This window comes from Macrobrachium nipponense, chromosome 22 (assembly GCF_015104395.2).
Source record: "Macrobrachium nipponense isolate FS-2020 chromosome 22, ASM1510439v2, whole genome shotgun sequence".
In the NCBI taxonomy this organism is placed as follows: Eukaryota; Metazoa; Arthropoda; class Malacostraca; order Decapoda; family Palaemonidae; genus Macrobrachium; species Macrobrachium nipponense.
The window spans coordinates 10,329,255-10,353,818 of NC_087213.1; the positions used below are offsets into that span (position 1 = coordinate 10,329,255).

The window sequence follows — 24,564 nt, forward strand, 5'->3', positions numbered from 1 at the left end:
GTACTTTTTTTTGTCTTCAGAAAGGTGTATTTAAAATCTTGAACATTTCAGTCTTACTTTATTTAAGTGAATTTCTTCATGTATTTCCCTACAAAGGGAATTAGGAACCTACAGGTATTACCATTATTTAGTATGTGCACCTTAGTTTGGCATTTTTGTTCACCTCACCATCACCACCTCTTCATCCTCCTCCTCTTCCTCCAGCTCATTCCTTATCATTTGAATTATTAACTTCGTTTAAACAGGGTTTTTGCTGACCTTCACTGTGTCTTGTTCTTTTATTAATTCCTAAATAGTCTAGACAACCTCAAGAATAGCCTTTATACATAGATGATGACTTCTCTTAATAACAGGAAGTTATTTGAAAGATAATTGCAGATTTTGATGAGTATGATGTGCTTAAGAAAATGTATTGAGTTAACTTTAATGACGTACTTCCTTATATCAAGCTGTATCTAAGGAAACAAGAGGAGCATGAAAGAAAGTTTCATTGATAAGAATAGAAAATGTATAAAAAGGTAATAGGTTTATGGCTAAGAGTAATAATGAAAAAGAGAAAGTTTGTTGTGGAGAGAGAGAGAGAGAGAGAGAGAGAGAGAGAGAGAGAGAGAGAGAGAGAGAGAATTGTAGGTTGTAGGATTTGGCCTTATTATACACTTTTAAATTCTTGAGAATTGCAGCATGATTAGAAACAAGTGTACACCAGATATTATATTATTGAGAATTGCAACATGATTTAGAAACAAAGAGTACACCAAATAAACACTATAGTAGTATGTATAATTTAGTGTAGAAGTATAATTAATGAATGTTAATAAGGAAGTAAATTTTAATAAGTAAAGGATGCAAATTTATTAAGAGTTTGTTAGACTTAAGAAAATGTGGATGTGATCTTTGCGAAAGGAACAGCTAGTGTTTTTGTAGGAGTTCATAACCAAGTGAGAAAATAGTTTGTTTGGCATCAGTTCCTAATAAGGGTCAAGCTGTTTTTTGTTTGAAAAGGTTCCTGTGATTATTTTGTAAAGCTTGTATGAAGTGAACTTATTACCATGACTATTTCTTGATGTTACTCATAGATGCATAACACACTCAAGAGAATGTCATCACCTATTCCTTCCTTGTAAAGCACTGCTCAGTAAATGTTGCACAGTTGTGACTTCTCCTTTCATGTCAAAGCTCTTCACAGTGATATGGTTCAAAACAGCTCAAAATTAATGTGCAAAAACTGCTCAACCTGCTGCTTTCTTTGCCTAAATGAGGTACTTTGTGGCGTTAATTTGGTTAAGAAAGTGTCTTCATTCCATGCAATATCAAATTTTTGTCTGCATGAAATTAAATTACTTGGGATCCAATCTCTGTGCAGTATATAAATCACTTAAGTTTTCTGCTTGAACATTTAAAAACATTATAAAAAAAAATTTCAGTCATTGCCTTATTTTTTTCTAACAACACAGTATATACTATTCTATGTTTTTAGTTTGTTACATTTTCATAATGTTATTTTTGCTTAGTGGTTGTCAGCCTCCTTTGGGGAAAACTTTAGATTTAATTGTGCTATTTGGAGACCAAGTTCGTGAGAAAACCATAACATAACATGGGTTTAAATAATCATAAAACACTGTCATCCAAAATATTACCCCAAGAAATCTTTTAAGACAAAATGATGATGCAGCGAGATGTCTTGGGAACTACTAAATCATGTTATACCATTTATTCTCACTTTTTCTGTGTAGGTCAACTGAGTCATTTTTCATTGTTCTTAAAATATTATTTGAGGCCTAGACCAGTTTTTTTTTTCTGAATATGGTGTCAGTGAGTACTGATAGATGTTGGTTAATAGTTAGACTGATCAAGCTCTTCCTATCCAGTTCAAGGAATGTCTTTCCTAACTTTATAAGTCATTTACTGGTTTATATCAAGCTATGTTTGACCCTACAGCAATCTTTGCCATATAGTTAAGTTAGATGTTCCCCCGTTGTATAGAGTACATCCTTTGTATCAGAATACTTTGTTAGTTGTTATTCCCTTTTAACTAGCAACCCCAGTTTAGTTTCACTACTGAATCTGGTTTCAGGGTTTTATTGTTGCTACTATAAGCATGTACAGACTTGACCATCAGAAAATACATCACTGAAACGAAACATCTTATATGCTTCATTCTGGCATTCCCTCAATACTGTCCACCATATCTTGAGTTTGTAGACAAGACTAGATCTTGGCTGTGTCAGTCCTTTTGGATGGATGTATGAGTTTTAGGGCAGAAGCCCAGGCAGGGCCAAAGAAGCCATTCAGCACCATAATGGAAAGTAAATAAATTACATTATAAATGAGTTAATAAGTGTATGAAGAAGATGGTTCATAGATAAATTACCATATGACAAATGAATGAAATAATGAAGAAAATGCTTAATAAATACATATATATATATGATGTGATAGATAAAAAATAATTAAATGTTATTGAAAATTTTTATAGACTTTAAAAAGGAGATGAGAGCAGGAATATCTGCTTCATCTCCCAAAATATCACAAAGGGATTTACCCCTAAAATATCTCTCCCTCTGGTTAAAATATCTGGGGCAAGCAACCAGAATATGCTCCACTGTTAGCATCTTGCCACCGCAAGAACACTCTGGGAGGCTGGCCCCTTCTAAAATAAACTGATGGGTCAAATAAGTGTGCCCAATCCTCAGTCTGCTTAAAACTATTGCTGTTCGTCTATTAGACTGGAAAGACGAAGGCCACGGCAATATATTGTTTCTAATATTTCTATACTTTCTATTATTGGCAAGATGAGGAAAAGTCCATCTTTCTTGCCATTTGCTTAAAATATAAGACCTAAAAGGACCTTTCAGATCTGTATGAGGCACTTTACTGAAGGCTGTTTCTGATGAGACACTAGCAGCTTTCGCTTTCCTATCTGCCATCTCGTTTCCGCAAATCCCCACATGTGAAGGGACCCAACAGAAAGAGACAGATTTACGTAAATAATACAAATGGAAGAGCGATTCCTGAACTTTTTGAACTAACGGATGGAAGCTATTTAATTTTTTAATAGCCTCTAAAGTGCTTTTGGAATTCGAGTAAATGACAAAATTAGTGTCGCTACTTTGAAAAACTATATCCAGGGCAGAGACTATGGCTGTTAATTCTGCTGTGAATATGGATGCAAAGTCAGGTAGTTTAGCTGTATATGCTGTAGCACCTAGGATAACTGCACAGCCAACACCATGCACTATCTGACTTTGATCCATCCATATATATTTTTGTCACATTAGTGGGAAAGTTTTGTGCCCCAAGAACTTTCCCGTAATCTCTTCCTCAGGACAGACTTTTTTGTTATATGCTTTTATGCACACGGATGCTTCTGGAATTAGCCATGGAGGATACACAGGATGTTTTACTTCCATAACTTTCTGGGATTTAAGATGATTACCCATAACATCTTCATTTAGTCTAGCTTGGAATGGTCTAGAGGCTCTTATACCAGAAAAGACCCGTGAGTCTGCTTCCCTCAGCACCTGGAAGGAGGGATTTTTGGGAGCACTTTTAATTCTAGCCATGTACCTTAATCCTTGTTCTTGCTTTCGCAGATCAAGGGGAAATTGGTTAGTATCAACATATATGCTTTCAACAGGCAAAGTTCTAAAAGCCCCTGAGCATATTCTCAGCCCCATATTGTGTACAACGTCCAGTTCCTTCAGCCTGGTTTTACAAGCTGAGGAATAAATCTGACAGCCATAGTCTAGCTTGGATCGACACAACGAGTCATATAGTCTCAGCAGGGATTTTTTTATCAGCTCCCCAACTAAATCCAGAAACAACCTTTATAATATTCAGAGATTGTTTAGCCTTAATCTTTAAGGCATTTATGTGGCTGGCCCATGTCAATTTCTGGTCAATGGTCATTCCCAAATATTTTACTTCATTTATGTAAGGAATTATAGATCCTTTTAAACTAAGTGCGGGAACCTCTTCCACATGCTGGCACCTGGTAAATCTTACAGAAACTGTTTAAGAGGAGGAGAATTTAAAACCATTGTGGCAGGATCACAAGCTTATGAGAAAGCAGCAAATCTCCCCCACATAAACTTAATCTGTCTGGCTACCAAACCCACCCTCAATCACACTTTCCTCTTTACATTACAAAATACAGCAGGACAATTGACCCATACCTACATACAGAACAAAAAAAACACAAACAGGTACTCACCTCTGGCTTCTGCAACTCAGGGCTAGGCTGTGCTGTCCACTGGATATAGGCTATAGGCTAGCCGACAACCAAACACAAACCAATCACCCGAGACCCACAACCCCACAAAAACTCAATAACCCGACAAATCACTGCAGACGAACACCAACAGCCTGAAAGAACACGACAACCACATGACTTCCCCAAGCACAACAACCCGCCAAAACCAACACTGCCCCAACCACCACTCACAGACACCGAAAATGCACCACAAACCTCTTCAGCCTCACCACAACCAGACAGACACACCCACAACAACTTCACCACCCAAAAAAATCTATCAAATAACACCAAAACAACTAAACACCAAAGGATAACTGCTGCCAAAACCGACACTAACTTCACCAGTCGCCTCACTGCTTACGACTCTCGTAACAGACTTCCACTGACTTCCTACAGAGCGCCACAACAGACATGCTTCCGCCGCCATTTAACCACTCCCATTCATTCTTCCACCAATCTCTCTCTCTCTCTCTCTCGTTCTCTCGTCTCTCTCTCTCTCCTCAATCTCTCTCTCTCTCTCTCTCGCACACACACACACACAACACACAACCTTTGGAGATGTTTTCAAATATAAACTATTACTCCTCCATACCATTCTCATCAGCCCACTTTGTAATAGCATTAACAGACCTTTGCAAATGTTTACATACTGACGAGGCATCACACCCTGTGCAGTATATTGCAAGGTCATCAACAAAAAGCGAGCATTTAACAGGTGATGATATTTGTTGAACTATACAGTTTATTGCCACTGAAAAGCGGTACACTTAAAACACTTCATTGTGGAACACCCTCAGCAAGGGATCAAGGGTGGAATGATTCTTCCTGAAACCAAATTGAAATGGGGATATTAGTCCTTTGGTTTCCGGGTGCCAAACTAATCTGGTGTTTATCATATTCTCCATCAACTTACACAAACAGCTGGTAAGTTATTAGTCTGTAGCTGGTGGCTTGGGAAGCGTCTTTATTAGGCTTTTTTACGGGAACAATTATGGATATTTTCCAGTCCTTGGGTAAAATTCCTGTTTCAAATATTTTGTTTATAATCTTGAGTGGATATTTTTTGGCATCATCTGGGAGGTGTTTAAGCATTTCAATATAAAATTGCATCACCCCCTGGAGCTGTTGATTCCGTTGAAGAGAGTGCCTTCCGAAATTCTCTTAAGGAAAATTTGTGGTTGTGTGGTTCAGATTTTCCTGATTCAAATTTCAGAGTCATTTCAGCATTCCGCATTCTTTGAAATTCTAGAGAATAATTGTCAGGGCTGGAAACGTGAGAAAAAATTTTCCCAGCTCATTGGCAATTTCAGTGGGCTCTTGTGATCAGAGTGTTATTGACTTTTAATAAGGGTAATGATGATGCAACAAATTTTCCACTTAGTTTCCTGATTTTTTGCCACACCACTCTCAGTGGAGTTCTGGAATTGATTCCATTGATATAGTAAAGCCAACTTTCTCTTTTGGCTTTCTTATAAAAGCGCCGCTGCTTGGCTAACGAACGATTATAGATTAATTTAGACTGAGGGGAGCCACTAGTTTTGTATCGTCGGTAGCACTTCTTAGCGACTTTCCTCAGAATACCACATATCTTATTCCACCTGGGAACTGCAGGTCTATGAGGTTTACCTTTGGTCTTGGGGAATCGAGCCCTCAGCACTCTTCAAAGTGGATTCGATGCAGTAGTCATAGGCATCCAGGTGAGAATGAAATGACTCAAACTCCCTATCTAGATTGACTCCTTTACTGAACTTGTCCCAGTCAGCATCCTCTACCTTCCACTTAGGTAATGTTTCAGATGGAGCATTTACAACATATTTCAGATGGATCGGGTAATGATCACTTCCATTCAAATCTTCATTAATAGACCAGTTAAAGTCAAAGTGGATATTTGTTGAGGAAATACTAAGGTCCAGTGCAGAGAGATGATTATTATGAATGCTGTGGAAGATCATTGACCCATTATTATATAGGGCGACATCATTCGTGTCAATAAGATCCTCGATTATTTTCCCTTTGCTGTCTAAACACCAACTTCCCCAAAGAGGGTTGTGGGCATTAAAATCTCCTAATAAGAGAAAAGGAGCGGGAAGTTGGTTAATCAAGGACTAAATATCTCCAATGTTAAAAGAAAGGTCTGGTGGAAGGTATAATGAACAAACCTTTTATCCTCTTGTCTAATATGACCGAGACAGCAACAGCTTGTAGTGTTGTATTTAATTGTATTGTGGAGTGCTGCATAGAATTATTAACAATAATTGCAGCACCTCCATGGGCACGATCACCAATTGGGGGAAAAGCGTTAAAAATAGCATAATCAAGTCCAGGATTATAAGGAGAGTTACCTAACATAGTCTCCTGCGGGCATACAATCCCTGGATTGAATTCATGCATTAAAACTTTAAAGCCTTCTGTCCGGGCTCTGAGACCCTTACAGAGTTCCACTGAAGGACATTGAACTTGAATGTTAAGGTGGTAAAATGTACTACTTCCCACTCTTTGGAGGGGAAGTACTGATCCTAGGGTGGAGAGGAAAATTCTCCTTAATAAGAGATTGTTTTCTTGATCCCTTTTCATCTTTATTAGAGATCAGGGTTCTTGGCTGACAAACAGATTTCTGAATTCGAGGCTGATGCTCAGGATTTTTACTGTGATTTGTGCATCCCTACTGCTATCTTCCTTGGCGGATAGATCTCTTCCAGAACACTGTACCCATTTGAAGTTTTTATGATATAACTTTCATTATTCGGGGACATGTTTCTTAAACGCTTCCTGGTGGACGCAGCTAAAGTTTTATCATGTTTCTTAGTGACTGTGATAATTGATGGATCCGAGCTAGATCTCTCTAGTTTGGACCACTCCTTTGGTTGCTTCTTGGTGAAATTATTATTTGTGGACGTTTGCAAACTTTGCTTAGGGGCTGAATTTGCAACCGTTACATTTGTATCAGCTTGAGAGGATAAGTTGTCCATGCTTTTGGAAGAACAATTTTTAGTATTGGGCTTCAAAGCACTTGCTGACATAAGTTTCCAATTATTATTTCCAGTGCAAGGAGAAACAGGTTTCCGATGCTTACTGTTAAATTCAGTTACTGGTGGCCTCTCATTGCTAGAACTCTTCATCAACTTTATTACAAAAGCATAGGTAGAGATGGCACTCTTGTTAGCCCCCATTACCACACGCTTTGCTGCACTGATGCCGAGATGTTCATTATCAGCCACTGCCAACACGTCTTGCTCTAACCTGTATCTGAGGCAAGTCCTAGTGTTAGGAGAGTGATCACCCTTGCACTGGAAACAATGATGGGCTGCTTCACACTTGTCCAAATTGTCATGCTCAGCAGAGCACACAGAACATCTGTTATTGTTTCCACACGAGTCTTGAATGTGCCCATATTCAAAAAATTTGCGACATTGTTTAGGGTTTCTTTTAGTATATTTTTTGACTTGCATCCTCTCATGGCCAACATTGATGGTATCAGGCAAGTAATTGGAGAAGGTTAAAAGCATAGCTGCATCTCTTCCTAATTTTTTTTACACGAGATACACAAGGAGGGCACCTTGGGAGAATCTCCTCCTCATTAAAAACATGCAAGTCTCTGGAATAAACATCAACTTTCAGCATGTTAAAGAATCTGTCCGATGTGATAGCCTCAACATTTCCACTTTTTGGGGCTTTAAACTTTGATAATAAAATAGATTGCGTCTCATTGCCTGCTTTTATGAATTAGTTCTTTCCATATCGTTTCAGATTACTGATAGGAATAGAACCTACTTTGTTCTCAATACATTCAGCAGCTTTAATGAAATTTTCCCTTCCCTCCTTTTAACTGGCAACATGCCATATAGGGGGAGGAAGCGTCTTGGTATATGTTACTGGTACACGTTCTTTGTCCTTAGGAACAAAATCAAACGGCTCATCGTTCAAATTCCTCACTGAAAACACCTTGTTGTTAAAATAGTGTCATTTAGAATGTGGTCATTTAATTTCAGTTGTGCCTCACTAGCTTCTTGGGGAGAGGAAAATCTAATGTATACAGAAAAATATTGCTTGTCTTTTTCTAGAAGCATTTTAATCCTCTCCACCTTACCAAACTGTTTTGCGACACTATGCAAGCACTCGTAGTCCAACAAAAGGCTTACATTACTGCAATAAAGCACTCTATTATTCACATCAAATCCACCAGTTTTAATAGCACCCTGGTGTCTCGGTGCATGGTTTTGTGTGATAGCCGAGCTCATATACATGTCCATGCCTGAAGTTGTCGCCAGTGCCGTTAAGTCGTCAGATCCAGGGGAGGGCAAACATTGGTCAATATCCATAATTTCAATATATTTGTAGACTGCTTGGTTATATCAAGAAGGTATCGTGGATCAGTCAGGTATTCAAATTCTCCACCAATGGCACCAGTGAGAGTCGACTCCCAATGGTCCACCCCTTACAGGATAGCACCAATACGCTTACAGTGGCCCAGGTATAAGCCTATCCGCCTACTGGGAGTTCTGTCCCCACTAATGAGGACCAACTCCCCACTCCAAACGTATTGGTGGGCTTCCGGACAAAAGCCAGGAGTCCCATCCCAAACACCAGCCACCCCCTGGATTCCGATGGGCTGATGTTTGGAGATGGTTCCGCCCTCAAGGTAGCAAGGGTAGGGTCCCATCACTACCTCTTGGGTCCAAACCATATCAGGTGGCGGCTCAACCACCACAACTAACACACAATTAGCTTCGAATGCAAACCCCTTCCAAAATACGATCCCTTCTCAGATTCACCTAAGCAGTAAAATTTTTATCAAAAGTGGAAAATTCCACATAATTAATCCGAAATGCTAGTAAAAAATATTACGTGAAGGAGAAGGATGTAGTAAGAATGAAAAATTGCAGAAAGAAGGAAAATTCCTGACTAATTTAGTTGGATGGATGGATGGATGGATGTATGAATTTTAGGGCAGAAGCCCAGGCAGGGCCAAAGAAGCCATTCAGCACCATAATGGAAAGTAAATAAATTACATTATAAATGAGTTAATAAGTGTATGAAGAAAATGGTTGGATCAGCAGCTGGGCCCCAAGGAACAGTGAGAAAGCAACCCCACCAGGCATCAGGGCCCAGCTGCTGGTGCCTAAGCCCCCTACCCACGCCAAGGGGTCAGCATCTAGGGGGGTGTCCGTCCTTTTCTCTTATCTTCCATTTATGCCCATAAGTTGGGGAAAGTTAGGTATAGTAGGCAGTTGACATTTCTAGTCCAAGAACTATTTGATTTACACAATTAATGTTTCAGTTCTCTCTGTCAGCAGGCCAGATGGACTGAGCCTTCTAGAGAGTGTCGTTCATTTTTTCATCGTGAAATTTGGTTTGTCAGATTTCCCCATCTTGTGTTAGACCAAAATTCAGTTCTCTTGGGTGTCTCCCACTTGAATTCACATCTGGTCTAACTCTTCATATTGGTCTTTGTCCTGTTGCCTCTGTATCTATTAAGTACATATTAGACTAATTACTCCTACCCTTTCCTCATTGCATGTCTAGACCAAATGAGGGTTTTAGAACTTGGTCTATTTTTTAGCCACTGAACACTACATCTCTTTTTAGCTTTATGATCTTCCCACTGGATCCATATCATAAAAATTAGGATTTTTTTATCACATCTCTTTAAAATCTCTGGTTTTTTTTACTAAGTGGTCATTTCTCTGCTGAATAGAAATAAAGGAGTATGGGTCTTGTATTCTTAAAGTGAATTTTTATGCTGTTTAGGAAATGCATATTTTCATCAGTTTCTTTTGGTTCCATCCTTATTGTAGCCTCTGGTTTATTTTCCTTATTGTCATATTATAGCTTTTCCTTATTCCAGCATATCCTTGTGTAATAGAAATTTTTTACCTCTTCTAAGGGCAGCCCTTCATTATTTGTTCTTGTACATTTCAGGCATTGAAGGCCTCTTACTTTTCTACATTTTGTTGTCCATAACATCTGTTGAGATACCATGTTACAATTGATACAAAAGTATTGAAGTCATCCTCATACTAACTGACTATATTTTTCTTCTTCTTCTTCCATCACCATCAACTTTATTTCAATTGATTTTTCTATTTTGTTCCTTTCATCAGCAGCATTTTCATTGTGAACATGAACACTATAAGCCCTGCTTTTTCATGCTCTTCCTAGGTTTCCAGCTAAACACAGTTGCCCCAAGGGCTCTTGGCTCTTGCTTTGCAACTGTTGTGTTCATTGCTAGGATCAGTCCCCCTTGCTAAATGAATTGCTGTTTTTCAGTATAAATTTGCTATGGCTGATTATGTCTTGTACCTACAAAATGACTTGTATGCTCAGCCTGTGAAAACAACTAGCACCCCCTTTTTCTCACTATTGTGCATTGGACAAGTACATATTCAACCACAATCTGGTTTAAGAGGAAAATTTTTTATTTTTGTTTGGTTCAGTTATGTCATAATACTGTAAAAGACATTTTCCATGGTGTGGAGCATGCTGTGTTGGCATTTCCCCTATTCTTGAGATTATCTTCAGAGAGCCTTCCCTCTTTCCTTAACTTATTCAGAATGCCAGTTCTAGCTCCAGGAACCTAGCATCAGAGGAGGTTTCTATGATTTAGGTGTGATTTTTAGAGGTTTAGTACATGCTGGAGAAGAGCAGAGATGCTCTTTCTATGAGAATTCTCACAATCAGTCTTAATCCTGTGCTACCCTTGGAGTAAGGTGGCCATTTTCTTAAATAATTCTTACTTATTTAAAAGAAAACTGGACATAGTCTATTACATGCTCTCTTTTTTTCAGTCATCTAAAATAAAATGGAGCTAAATAGTCTTTGTGATGAGAAAGGCCCCACCTGAGGGACTGCGTTTAAGAAATCAGTGATGTTTCTTTAGGAGTACGTACGCATAATGAGGAGTTATTCCAAATTCATTATTTCTACCTCCATACAAGTATAAACTGTCATGACAAGTACTATCTGCAAATTTGTACTTTTTGGTCCTTCAACTGCTAGTGGCCTTTTGACTGCTCATTGACTATTTGATACTAAAATTAAGTGGTTTTTACAGTAAGTTGGATTACATTCTAACCAGTTACCACAGAGTTGACGGACCACACAGTAGCGTAAGTAGGACTTGAATCCGAGAATAGTATCATTTTATTCAAGTTAATCCATCTCCTGCTGTGCAAGATCCATCATCCCTCCCTACAGTAGGGCTTACCTGAGTTCTTATGAAAATGCTAGTGTTCAACACTTGGTTATATTTCACACTAAGTGTTAGATATATGCATATAAACGAGATTAGTGATTCATTAGGTATCCTAGTGATGACCTTCAATGCGTCAATTATTAAGAGATCTTGTGATGATTTGGTGTTCCCATGGTGAACTGTGTCATTTTGGATACGTGGGACATTTAATTTTTGTCTGAATTTGATATCCAGAAAGCTCATTTGTTTCTGAATGCTTTTCCTTCAAAAGATGACTACCATTCTGTACCTTAGTTTTTGTCTGTGAATTTGATCTCCAGAAAGCTCATTTGGTTCTGTATCCTTTTCCCTCAGATGACTACCATTCTGTACCACAAACAAACAACTTCAGAACTGAGAGTTCTAAATTTCTTTCTTTGATCTGTAATGCCCTAGGAAACTGCTGCAAACACTGAATAAATCATAGATGGACAAACATATTTAGCATGAAAATGTAGTTTTTTCATTCTGTAGTTGTTCAAACATATTTTCTGTTTATATAAAGGATAATTGTGAATTAATATTTTTTCTGAAGTTCAATCTTTGTGCAAATAATTTCAACTTTTCTTTTAGTTGTCATTATGGTCTGTCTTTCTGTGTTGTCAACTAACTATTTGTCATCATTCAAGTATAGTATTTTAAAGCCATTCTACTGCTACAGATTACACTATATTTCAATACTAACCATCCCACTCTTTGGTATACTTATTCATCTATTACACATAGCATCCATGACTTGTGAGAACCCATTTTTCAGAAATGAAATGGAAGACACATACCTTAAAGCGTTGTTTGCCTTAACCTGGGCATTTTAATTTATTATACTTAAGTATAATGGAAGAAGTTCATTTATTTTTAGCATGAACTGCCATTTCCCTCTGGCACATGGTTGGTTACTTGATTATCCTGAACCAAAAGTCTGAAAATTTTCTTCATTATTATGTGCAGCAGTTTTATTCATTTACACTTGTAAACATGGTAACCATACACAATCAGATACATACCATGTAAAGGAATATGACAAAAATATTCTTGTATATATATTGCAAGAGCCAAATATTACATACCAATTTTTCTTGTTAGGCTTGCAATACTAGAATTATAGGTATTTTCTGTGGTAGGAATCTTACCCAGCAATGATTTAATCAGAAATTGTTAACAATCTAACAAAAACATCAATAGTCATATGGTTGTATAGTTTTATGCCTAGAATTTTTTTTTATACTTTGGCTTAAAACTGTAGGATTCTAAGAATCACAGTTACAGTACATGTACTATTTGAATTTAAGCTCAGGATATTCATTACCACAGTCCTGTAGGACTTTTGAGGTACTACACAGTACTTGCAGAACTGTTAATTTAAGAATAATAGAGATTGCATACACAGTACTGTATGCGGTTTTAAACTTAGGATATTCATCACCACAAAGACGTGCTGTTGTGTAAGACTTTTGAGATGCACATTACTTTGCAGAATTACTACTTATAACATTTTTTAAATTGGTAGTAGTTTCAGAACTATATTTCTGGAAAGTTTCCAGAAGTTTCCATTCACTTTCACTTTAGGATACAGTCTGCTGTAGTAGTACTGTACTGTTAAATGTAGTTTGTTGAACAAAATATTGAATGAGTGAAGTACATCAAGAGGAAAATTTTATAAGACATTACTGTGGGAAGTGCCCTGTACTTTACCATCATAAACATGTGTTACAGCACTTTGTTAAGCCCATTAACATATATGTCCAGTACTGTTTGTGATACAAGAAATTAAATTCAAGAACAGCCTCAAGAAGCTAGTTTAAGAGAAATATCGGGTTCAGAAGTCATTCAGATTCTCTGATGTTATTTTTCTTCTCTGTTGATTTGTATTAGTTCGTGGAGTGTAGATAGTTTGGCCTTTAGAGATATTAAATAAGTCTGAAGACTGGAACTAGTTTTGGTACACTGGAAATTTGTTTTCTTTGCTAAAATGTGATGCTGCCTGGATATTATTTTAAATATTTGTCAACTGCTTTAAAGTTATGGATGTGTAGAACTGTCTTCATTACTTATATTTGTGTAGAGTTGACTTTTTTATTCATCTGTGTGAAGTTAGTTTGTTCATTTCTAAATGTCCACATTATCATTGCAAGTCTGTAAATTGCTTAGATTAGTCATTTCATTTCTGGCTGGAGGATCATAACTGTGCAGCTAGATTGTTCATTTCTAGCCGTTTTATTCATTCTTAGAAGAAGTCAACCAGACTACTGAGATTTAAATTCTAATAAGCTGTACAGTTAACTTTCCTGCATTAGAATGTCTTGTTACCATAATGGACAGTTTTGAGCGTTTCTAACAGACTAAATTTTTTCCACTATTTTGTTGCCACAATGAACTGTTTTGTGCATTTCCAAGTGTATGGATTTTATGGACTATAATGAACTGTTTGTACTTTAATAACTGTGGATTATTTTGGCTACGGGGTTTGTGAACTGTACTTTTATAACCGAGTTTTATTGGCTACCAGTTATGTGTTGTGAACCGATCTATTCACTTTCAACTGTGGCCTATAAATTTCAAGTTTTTTTTTTTTCCCATTTGCATGAATTATAACTCTGTAGATTTTGTTTGCTCCAAGGCACCATTGTGGATTTTGCTTGCTGTAAGGTACCTTTGTGGATCTTGTGTGCTACAAGGTACCATTTTGCACATATCTATTGGCTACAGGGAATTCTGTGAACTGTTCTGTTCACTTTCAACGTGGATTATCAGTTTTAAGTTTTCCAACTATGACTGATCAGTTTTCAGTGCTCCATCTCTGATTTTGTTTGTTACAGCAAAATTGGGCTGTTCATTTCCAACTATGAATTTGTTGGTTACGGGAAAACCGGTCTATTCATTTCCAACTGAATTATCTGTTTTCGGTGCTCCATCTCTGATTTTGTTGGTTACAGCAAAATTGGTTTGTTCATTTCCAACTATGAATCATCAGTTTTCAGTGTTATGCGTCTATAATTGTATGGATTTCATTGGTTACAAGGAATTATCAGCTTTTAGTGCTATGATTTGCTGGTTACAGCAAAGTCAGTCTGTTCACTTCCGACTGGAATTATCAGTTTTCAGTGCTCCATCTCTTATTTTGCTTGTTACAGCAAAATTAGCCTGTTCATTTCTAACTATGAATTATCAGTTTTCAGTGCTATGAGTACATAATTGTGTGGATTTCATTGGGTACAATTGGGACAATTAAACTTCAATTTTGAGATGTACCAACTGTTGCTTACAGCAAATTTCTGAATTCTAATCTTAGTAAAAATGTTGTGTTAATCTTTTGTTGGTTACAGCAATAAACTTCAACTTTGGGATTTTGTTGGTTACAGCAAATTTCCAGATTGCAATCTTTTTCAGTTAATGTTGCTGACAACAATTAAGTTATGTTTATTTTTCTTTGTGAATTATTTCTTGTTCATCATGTATTCTTGTCAATTTTTCAACACTTTCAGGCAACAATGAACGGTTTGTTTATTATCTTTACAGGTTAATTTCTAAATTGGATTTAGCAAAGTTTGATTACATGCCAGTTATATTTTTTTGGTAAAATCCTTAAGTGAGGTATGTCTGTCAAAATTGTAAATGCATTTCCCAGCTTTGAGACCAGCATCAGAAAAGTATATATTTTGGTATTTAAAAGCACTGAAAGCACACCTCCTTTCTTCTGTCATGAATCTTTTTCAAGCCTCTTTCAACAAGAAAGTCCAGTGTTATATTACTCAGTTGGTTATCACTGATTTTATTACACTGTTACTTTTGGTTATCACATGCAATTAAAGACTATGCTAATTTCTCAGTTGGTTATCACTGACTTTGCAATGCTGTTCTATCTTCTAAGGAGTTTAGTTAAAACTGACTAATACATAGTGATAATTATCACTGCCTTTCAAATGCTGTTCTATCTTCTAAGGAGTTTGGTTAAAACTGACTAATACATAGTGATAATTATCACTGCCTTTCAAATGCTGCTATCATCTTCTAAGGAGTTTGGTTAAAACTGACTAATACATAGTGATAATTATCACTGCCTTTCAAATGCTGTTCTATCTTCTAAGGAGTTTGGTTAAAACTGACTAATACATAGTGATAATTATCACTGCCTTTCAAATGCTGTTCTATCTTCTAAGGAGTTTGGTTAAAATTGACTGTAATACATAGGAAATAATTTCTCAGTTGGTTATAACTGATTTTCAAATGCTGTTCTATCTTCTAAAGAGTTTGGTTAAAACTGACTGTAGATTCATACCATTTCTCAGTTGGTTAGAACAGCATTTGAATATCTTCTAAGGAGTTTGGCTAAAACTGACAGTAACACATAGAAAATCTTTTCTCAGTTGGTTATCACTGACTTTGAAATGCTGTTCTATCTTCTAAATAGTTTGGTTAATACTGACCATAATCGAAAAAGCAACATCTTTTGAGACTTTTCTTTTCTGACTTTATTAGTCCTAAGCAGGAGAGAACTAGTTTTTTATTCAGTACATATTTCCATTTGAAATATTTTTTGATGTGTTGATATTCTAGTCATTTATTTTCTTGGTTCACCAAGGGTTGCCCTGCAGAGGAATGTACTAGTCTATTAATGTTGAAGAAGCTTGTGGTATGATTGGCAGTAGTACTTGTGTGGCTGTCTCTACAGTAGTAAGAAGATACAAGTTCATTTAATTTGAGGAGTATACTGTTGTCTTAATATGTAATGAAGTTTGTTAAGTCGAGAGGCACTGGATAATGAGATTTTAGTAGAAGCAGTACATGTACTCAAATTTAAATGCCCCTTCATTCTTGCCTTGTATTGTCATCCATTATTTTTGGCTCGCTGAAATGCTTTAAGGTGATAGAGTTAAAAGTACTCTTACCATAAAGTACTATGTTTCATCAAAATATGCCACAGACAGGAAGATGACACCAGTATGATTGGAAGAACTACGTACCTTTCCACCCATATTAACCAAAACTGTAAAGTTTTGCAGAGGAAATACTGACCACCCAACAGCAAAGATGTGAATCTACTTCTTTCTACCCAAACATGGCAATAAAGATGTGAGGAGGAACTACCTGCAACCCAAACTTTTGAAGGGGAACTACCTGCCACCCAGCAGCAAAGATGTGAAGAGGAAATACCTGCCACCAGCAGTTAAGATATGAAGAACTACTACATTTCTACCCAAACTTAGCAGCCAAGTTGTGAAGAGGAACTACCTACCACCCAGCAGCAAAGATGTGAAGAGGAACTACCTACCACCCAGCAGAAAAGATGTGAAGAGGAACGAACTACCTGCCACCCAGCAGCAAAAGATGTGAAAGGAGGAATGAACTAACCTGCCACCCAAGCAGCAAAGATCGTTTGAAGAGGACATGAAACTACCTGCCCCCAGCAGCAAACGATGCTGAAGAGGAACGAACTTACCTGCCACCCAGCAGCAAAGATGTGAAGAGAACGAACTTACCTGCCCACCCAGCAGCAAAGATGTGAAGAGAGAACAACTACCTGCCACCCCAGCCAGCAAAGATCTGCTGAAGAGGAACGAATACCTGCCACCCAGCAAGCATGAGATGTGCAAGAGGAGCTACCTTAACCACCCAGCAGCAAAGAAAATGTGAAGAGGAACTACCTGCCAACCCAAGCAGCCAAAACGATGTGAAGAAGAGAGGTACCCTGCCACCCAGCAGCAGAAGATGTGAAGAGGAGCTAACCTACCACCAAGCACCAAAGATGTGAAGAGGAACTACCTACCACCCAGCAGAAAAGATGTGAAGAGGAACGAACTACCTGCCACCCAGCAGCAAAGATGTGAAGAGGAACGAACTACCTGCCACCCAGCAGCAAAGGAATGTGAAGAGGAATGAACTACCTGCCACCCAGCAGCACCAAAGATGTGAAGAAGGAAACCGAACTACCTGCCAACCCAGCAGCAAAGATGTTGAAAGGAGGAACGAACGACCTGGCCACCCATCACAGCAACAGATGAAGAAAGGAACGAAAAACTACCTGCCACCCAGCAGCAAAGATGTGAAGAGGAACGAACTACCTACCACCCAGCAGCAAAGATGTGAAGAGGAATGAACTACCTGCCACCCAGCAGCAAAGATGTGAAGAGAGAGTACCTGCCACCCAGCAGCAGAGATGTGAAGAGGAGCTACCTACCGCCCAGCAGCAAAGATGTGAAGAGGAACTACCTGCCACCCAGCAGCAAAGATGTGAAGAGAGAGTACCTGCCACCCAGCAGCAAAGTTGTGAAGAGGAACTACCCACTGCCCTTCAGCAAAGTTGTGAAGAGGAAATTACCTGCCACTCATCAGCAAAGTTATGAAGAGAAAAAAAACCACCTACCCAAACTCATAACTTAATGGTATTAACCAAAACTAAAGTTGTGAAGAGGAGCTACCTGCCACCCAACTGCAAAATGTGAAGAGGAACTATATGTAATACCTAAACTTTGTTATTAACCAAAGCTTAAAAGTTGCAAAAAGTAACTGCCTGCCACCCAGACACAGCACAAAAGTTGTGAAGAACTACCTGCCACATAGTACCAACAGCAGAAAAGTTGTGAAGAGGAACTACCTGCTACCCAGTAGCAAAGTCATAAAGAGTTACAATCTTCAACCCAAACTTAATGTTGTATAAGCAAGAGAATGAGCAGAGTTAAGTATTTTATGCAAGACAAAGTAATTTACCAAGACATAAAAAGGCTAAGTAAAGATTAAGTACATACGTACTCAGAAGAACAGCTCACTAGGTGATTCACTTTTATTAAGAAACCTGTTTTTTTCTCATAGTTCTAAGTTGTTATTTACAAGATAATCTGTTTTAACCAAAGGAAAATAATTTAACTGACAAAAGAAAAATGCAACGTTAAATATACACAACTCAAAACCACCAAACAGATGAGAGAAACCATCTACAGAGCAAGAGAAAGAAAGGTTAGTTATCCTAAGAGAAAGAAGCTAGTATTATTACTCAAGTTCATCAGTTTTAACCCAGAATTCAGAAGATAAACAACCAATTAGAAAGAAAGCAACTGTGTTGTTATCCAAGATCATCTGGTTTTGACTGTTCCACAGGAAGGTCAACACGGGAAACATGGAAGGCATCTAAAAACGTTGACCTCCACGGGACTTTTGGGCAGAATAAATATGAAACAAACCACAAGCTTAGGTAAAAAAGCCAGCTTGTGTTGAGGAGAGCTAAGAGAAAGTCAACTCTCCAAGGCAGTTAAAGAAAGACTGGTACATCAAAAGTTTCCAAGTCTGGTTGGTGACCAGCATCCACCTCGTATACGCACGAGTTGCCAGATCCCCCAGATCCCTTACTGTATGATCTTTGATTGTTTTTCACCGGTTTCCAACTGGCACTAGAAGATTATCCTATTGTTAAGACTGAAGGTTTGTTACTTTGAAAAATGCAAATTGTTTAAAAATCTGTCATATCTCCACAAACAAAGTGCACAATAATTTGCAATTGGCAATGTAAATCAACACGAAGAGGATCAGGGTAACCTAGAAAAGACTGATTGGCGAGGAAGTAAACTCACCAAGCTTGAAATCATCACTAACCTTCAGAATCAAAATAAACAGTTAGCGATTGGCAGGATAAAAGCAATATAAAAAGCAATTTCTTTAGTCTTTAATTGGGATTAGAGTAACCAATTATCCTAAGAAGAGACAAGATTGACTGTTAATGGAAGAAGTAAATCTACAGTAGTGTATGTTTGATATATAAAGCAGAAAGCTTTTGATGACCTGTACAGTCCTCCTTGTCAATCTGACTATAATTACAAAAAGTGACTACACAAAAACTGTTTTCGACTTGTTTACAAATAGGTTGTTTTAAGATGGGTAGTTGGCTCTTCATGTTATCCCCTCATTCTCTAATGGCAACCCAGCTAATTGCCTAGATCTTTTAAGCGGCATTTCGGCTCTTGAATCACTTGGTCGGTTGCCCTAAGTAGCTTGAGCGCCTGCAACAAGGGGCACTGGCTGTGTCCCAGTTACCTGAACGAAATAAGATGAGGCACTGGATGTATCAGAGGTGGCTAGATTGATATTATTATGCAAGCTTTCCCTATTAAAATCTCTTATAAAACTTCATTTAAAAATGACAAATTTTTTAAGACAATTTGTATTTTTCATAGCTACAAACCTTCGGTCTTAACAATAGGATAGTAGGGGTTTTGGACTGTTTGCCTGCTAACCCTTCTGTTAATTTTGATGGAGAAGGCGCATTAGAAGAGCCTACACACCCTTCTCGTCGTCGGTCTCCAGTGCCAGAGCAGGAGGAGGGAGACATGCAGGAGTTTCTGTCTTCCTTTTTGGAAGTTGTTAATCTCATTCGTGGGTTTAACAATTTGGAAAGTAGGACTCAGGCTCAGTTGTCTTACACTCCTTCTTGCTTTGAAGCCTTGGTGGGAGCTACTCAGGACCCCAAATCATCTCTTCAGCTTCCTTTGTCGGGGCATGTTCAGTCAGTCTTGCAGAAGGTTAACGCCTCTGTTTCTGACCGGGATGGTTCACTTCGCTCTAGGGGCTCTACCAAACTACTACCCCCGCCTCTCACGAGACATAGGAAGTACTATGCTACGAGCTCTGCATTTTTGTTGTCACGCCACCTAAAAATAAATTCTTCCTGTGTAAAGGCTTTATTGCCTTCCATAGACACACACCTGTTAATAATTGCTCCTTCAACCAAGGAAATGACTCTCCAAAATTTGTAGTAGTTGGTCTGTGTCATAAGCATACTGGAAGCAATAGGCAAAAGAATGGAGAGTGGGTTCACAGTCTCTCAGTAGTCTGTGCAAACAAGATATGTACAAGACCCACAAGAATTTCAGTGAAAATTTACTTTATCAGAATCTTAAGCCAAGATAAGATGCAAGACCAACTTATACTAATTAGGATGGACCCATCTTGCTGGGTCCTTAACAATGATTAGGTCCCTGAACCGACTGGTGATAATCAATCACTTTACACAACACATTGCCTAGCTCCTCACACTACCATTCAGCTGCATTTTTTTTTTACTCGTCACTCCAATTGTAAAAGTTACCAGTATGCAGAAATACTTGAAAGATAAAAGATAGATTAGGTTAAATTTTTTACTCACAAGCCGCAAAGATTTTGCTTTATGATAGTTGCTAGTATGGTAGGGTGCTGTGAGATCATGTTCACTTCTGAACTCTCAGCTCAGAAGCCACAGGAGAAATCTCACTGAGGTACATGCAAACCACAGAAGATCCAGATTCACATCTCCAAATCTTGGCTAACAGTAACTGGTCAGTACATATATATATATACAGTATATATATATATTAACTTATGAGATGAGAAAGCTTCGTTGAGCAATCTGAGATTAAAGAATAAGGACATTAATCTGGCAATGAAGTTTTAGGCTTAAAAGAGATCATTAACATGCCAATAGTACTTGAAATAACAGTGATGTCATCACTTGGCTACATACAAAAGATGAGAAAGCAGTTGAACAATGATCCGCTGCATAAGAGAAAATATAATTAGTTGCAGCCTGATCTGTTCAAAGAAATTATCTTTGTAACCTCAGAAGGTAACACACCATCTAACTAGCAGCAGTCTTAAAAACTTACCGAGACACCACAGTAGCGGAAAAGACCCCATGGTGGACTAGGCCATATAAATTCAGCAGTGGACTTGTGTGACCATCACTTGTAAAAAAATTATCCGACTGCTCCTCTCCTGTGACCTAGATAAACCACAAGATGAATTCTTTGTGTGGCCTGGATATTTTAACCGTCCTTCTTTAGGAGGTCAAAATGATGGCTCCCAAGTTTTGACAGAGCTTGCATCACCTTGAATGGTAATTTGACCTCTTCCTTTATACAAAGTTTGTTCAACCCAATGTCTTCAAGCTCCATTCAACAGTATAATTCCACCCAATATCTGCACAGTCAACTCTTGAAGACTATATAGAGTATTCTGACAAAAAAAAAAAGTACTATACTCATTTTAAGGTTACTAAGGCAGTGGATATCTAAAACTTGCATTAATGACAGGCTTAATGGTAACTGACCATTGAGGAGTACAAGGTGCCACTTTTCAAAGTGTTTTCTGCACAGAGATGAAAATCCTACACCAGGATTATAAGCAGTCTTTCTACACACAAATAAATACCTTTTACGTACGTACTTGGATTCTAGCTAAGCAGAAACCTCATCGAAGTGGCATCTCAGTTAGTGGGTTTTTCACTGTCAAAGCAAGTTTTAGGTACTACTGACTGAAATGTTAACAGTAACCCACACAATATTCACCTAGGCCACCTATGTTGGTAAATTGCATGGATGACCTGCAAAATTAACCTTATTAGAAATTAGCAGCCACAGGCTTGGCAACTTTGCCTATTTTAACATCAGGCATATTGACATTTTTCCTGATAACACCCTAAATCAGGGTAGATCCTGGATTTGGCGGTTATCTTAGCTGCATTAAGTACAATAAATCTCCTGATGTCGTTGAAATCAGGGTGATTATTTCCTCAGTAATTGAATTACTGCCTTTGTTGATATGCAGTCTATTAATGCAGCATTTGTATTTTTGTATTTTCATATTTAAAAAAAAAATTGAGAAAACTTTTATACTTTGCACATAAATTTAACATTACCTCATACTGATGTCCCTCCTCTCTCTTTTCAACAGAATTGAGAGCGAACCAAATCCAATTTGGGATGGGTGAGTTATGGTCTTCTTGGAATCCCATGCATTCTGTTCAGCCCTGAAAAGTTTGAATATCCATTAGTGCAAACCATTTGATTTTGAATTAGGTTGAATTTGGCATTGCCAGTTTTACTTTCCTTACAAAATTTGAGGTACCCTGTCAGGTGAATCTCATATCATTACTTATGTAAATAATCCCTTTCAGTGTTTTATTGAGATGGGTATTATGTTAATCTAATCTGCTTAGTGTACAAACTTCCTCCTTTACTTTATGATGAATTCTTGCTTCATTGAAGACAACTTATTGGATATACAGTCTCTTATTTCTGATAAGGAATTAGTAGATGAGTCAAGTATTTATATTATATAAAATGCAATCACGAATGACCTCAGTAGTTCATTTAATGCCTAGTCCATGAAGATGATGAACATTGTTAGTTTGCAGGAGAATATCACTCAGTGACAAATGCCATTCTCATAATCACTCATAATGACAAATGCCATTCTCATTTGGAGAGCAGTTTAGTGACCAGTGAGAGAGAAGAGATATATAGGTGACTGGCAGTGGTTCGTTCTTCACCCACTTTTTCGTAACTGGTTGCTACCGCCACATCTTAAAAACATTTCAAGAACTTAGGGTAGCAATAGCAGAGATGTAGCAAACCAGCATTACAAATTGGAAGAACTGATTGAAATTGAAGAACAGATTGAAATTGAAGAACAGATTGTAATAAAAAAAATTGCATAGTGTGCTTAAGAAACTGTCTCCAGTATTGCAGCATGCAAGATCTTGCCCTCTTTCTGGAATAGTTCTTTACTGTGTATAGAAGGGAGTTTTCTTCCCTGTCCCTTGCAATATATAACAAAAGTCATTTAAGACCCAGCATGTATTGATGAGAAAGACATTTGCTAATGGGAGGAATGTTTATTCTTGAAGCATGCGGTAATAGAAGATGCCATCACATCAATGAATGCATTACGAGTTGCACTTAGGCCACTGTTTATTCTGTTGCGAAAGAGACCAATTGGTTAAAGGCAGGCATTGCAATTACTGTGGTACTACTAAACTGAATAAACAGTAAGGCCTTGACAAATTCTCAGGAGGGAACACTGGGAATGTTAAAGCATCTATGGTTGTCCCAGTTGCAAAAGTGCTCCATTTTCATGGCTCTACATTGTTAAACCCTCAAAAATTGTCTGTGGTCAGGCTTTTGTTTAGATAGAATCTCCTGGTTCATGTAGCCTATTGACTGTCTGTCTTTATTTCTCCCTCCTGGATAGTCTTCTAAGTCTGTTCAGTGTGTGACTTCTGGATAGTGCAATCTGTCTTGGCAACTAGAGGCTTCTGATTAGTGTTTTGTCATTCTCAGGGATAATAAATGCAGAAAGTCAACTCAGAAATTTAAGCAAGGACTGGAGACCTTTCCAATATCAGTCACAACTTTTAGTGTTATGAAGGTCTGTATCTCTCTTTGTAAGAAGCAATATTCTCAAGTCTTAATACATCCACATCTTAAATGGTATTACTCCAATAAGGTGAGAGGTTCCTGTCAAGACATCAAACTGGGTGCTGAGGGTCTTATTGTCCCCAGATTTTTAAGTGCTATATGACTGCTCCTCAAGTGGGTATTACTAGTGAACTTTCTTTAACCAAGGTTTCTTCTACTGAAGCTAACTTGGTTTCCTTCCACTGAAGCTAAGGTAGTCTTTTCTCTGCTTGTGGTTAGTTTTCGACTTCCTCCTGTGCTGTACAGGGCATACCACGGTCTCCAAATAGTTGTTCTACTCTTCAGTGACTACTAGAAGGTCAGAACTAGTCCCAAATTTTGATGAAGATCTTTAACTCCAGGGAACCCTTGTTCCCAGTCATTCTCTGAACCATTTTATGAAATGCTCAATTTTATTTTTTTTTTTAATCAACTACAGCTTCTAAGGTTTACATTTACCAATTGACACATTCACCACATCCTTGAAATTTTTGAAAATTATATAATTATGCTTGAAAGTAAAACGGTAGAGACCCGGTCCTCTATCGTACTAGAACTCTAAATGATCTGATTTCAACAGGAAATTTTGAGCAAATTTTGCATCTGAGCTCAAACTATAAACTGGAATCTGACTCAATGAATCATATGATTTTTGTAAAAAAAGGTGGTTCAGTCAATCACTGCCACTTGGCATTGTTCCGGTAATGTGTGTGGTATGTAGCTGCATGCATGGAGGGAGACTTGGCCATTTGGTGAGGAAAACTGTTAAGAACCACAATTTGAACGTATTATTTAAAATTATTATGAAAGAGGCATTTTATAATCAAATTACTATAGGGTTTTCCGATAGAGAGTTCCCCCAGTTATCCTTAATATCGGGA

General features: G+C 37.8%; 1 protein-coding gene across 6 annotated transcripts in view; it reads left to right on the plus strand.

Annotated features, from left to right (window-relative positions):
* The window catches only part of LOC135198481 (solute carrier family 35 member F2-like), a 360,961-nt gene that overhangs the window by 318,885 nt on the left and 17,512 nt on the right, over positions 1-24,564 (plus strand). For 3 of the 6 annotated variants that reach the window (XM_064226058.1, XM_064226059.1, XM_064226060.1), the window contains exon 11: positions 22,179-22,211. The exons of the other annotated variants lie outside the window; for them this stretch is intronic. In XM_064226058.1, the coding sequence (XP_064082128.1) occupies positions 22,179-22,211 (33 nt within the window). The remainder of the gene's footprint in view (positions 1-22,178; positions 22,212-24,564) is intronic. 6 annotated transcript variants of the gene reach the window in all.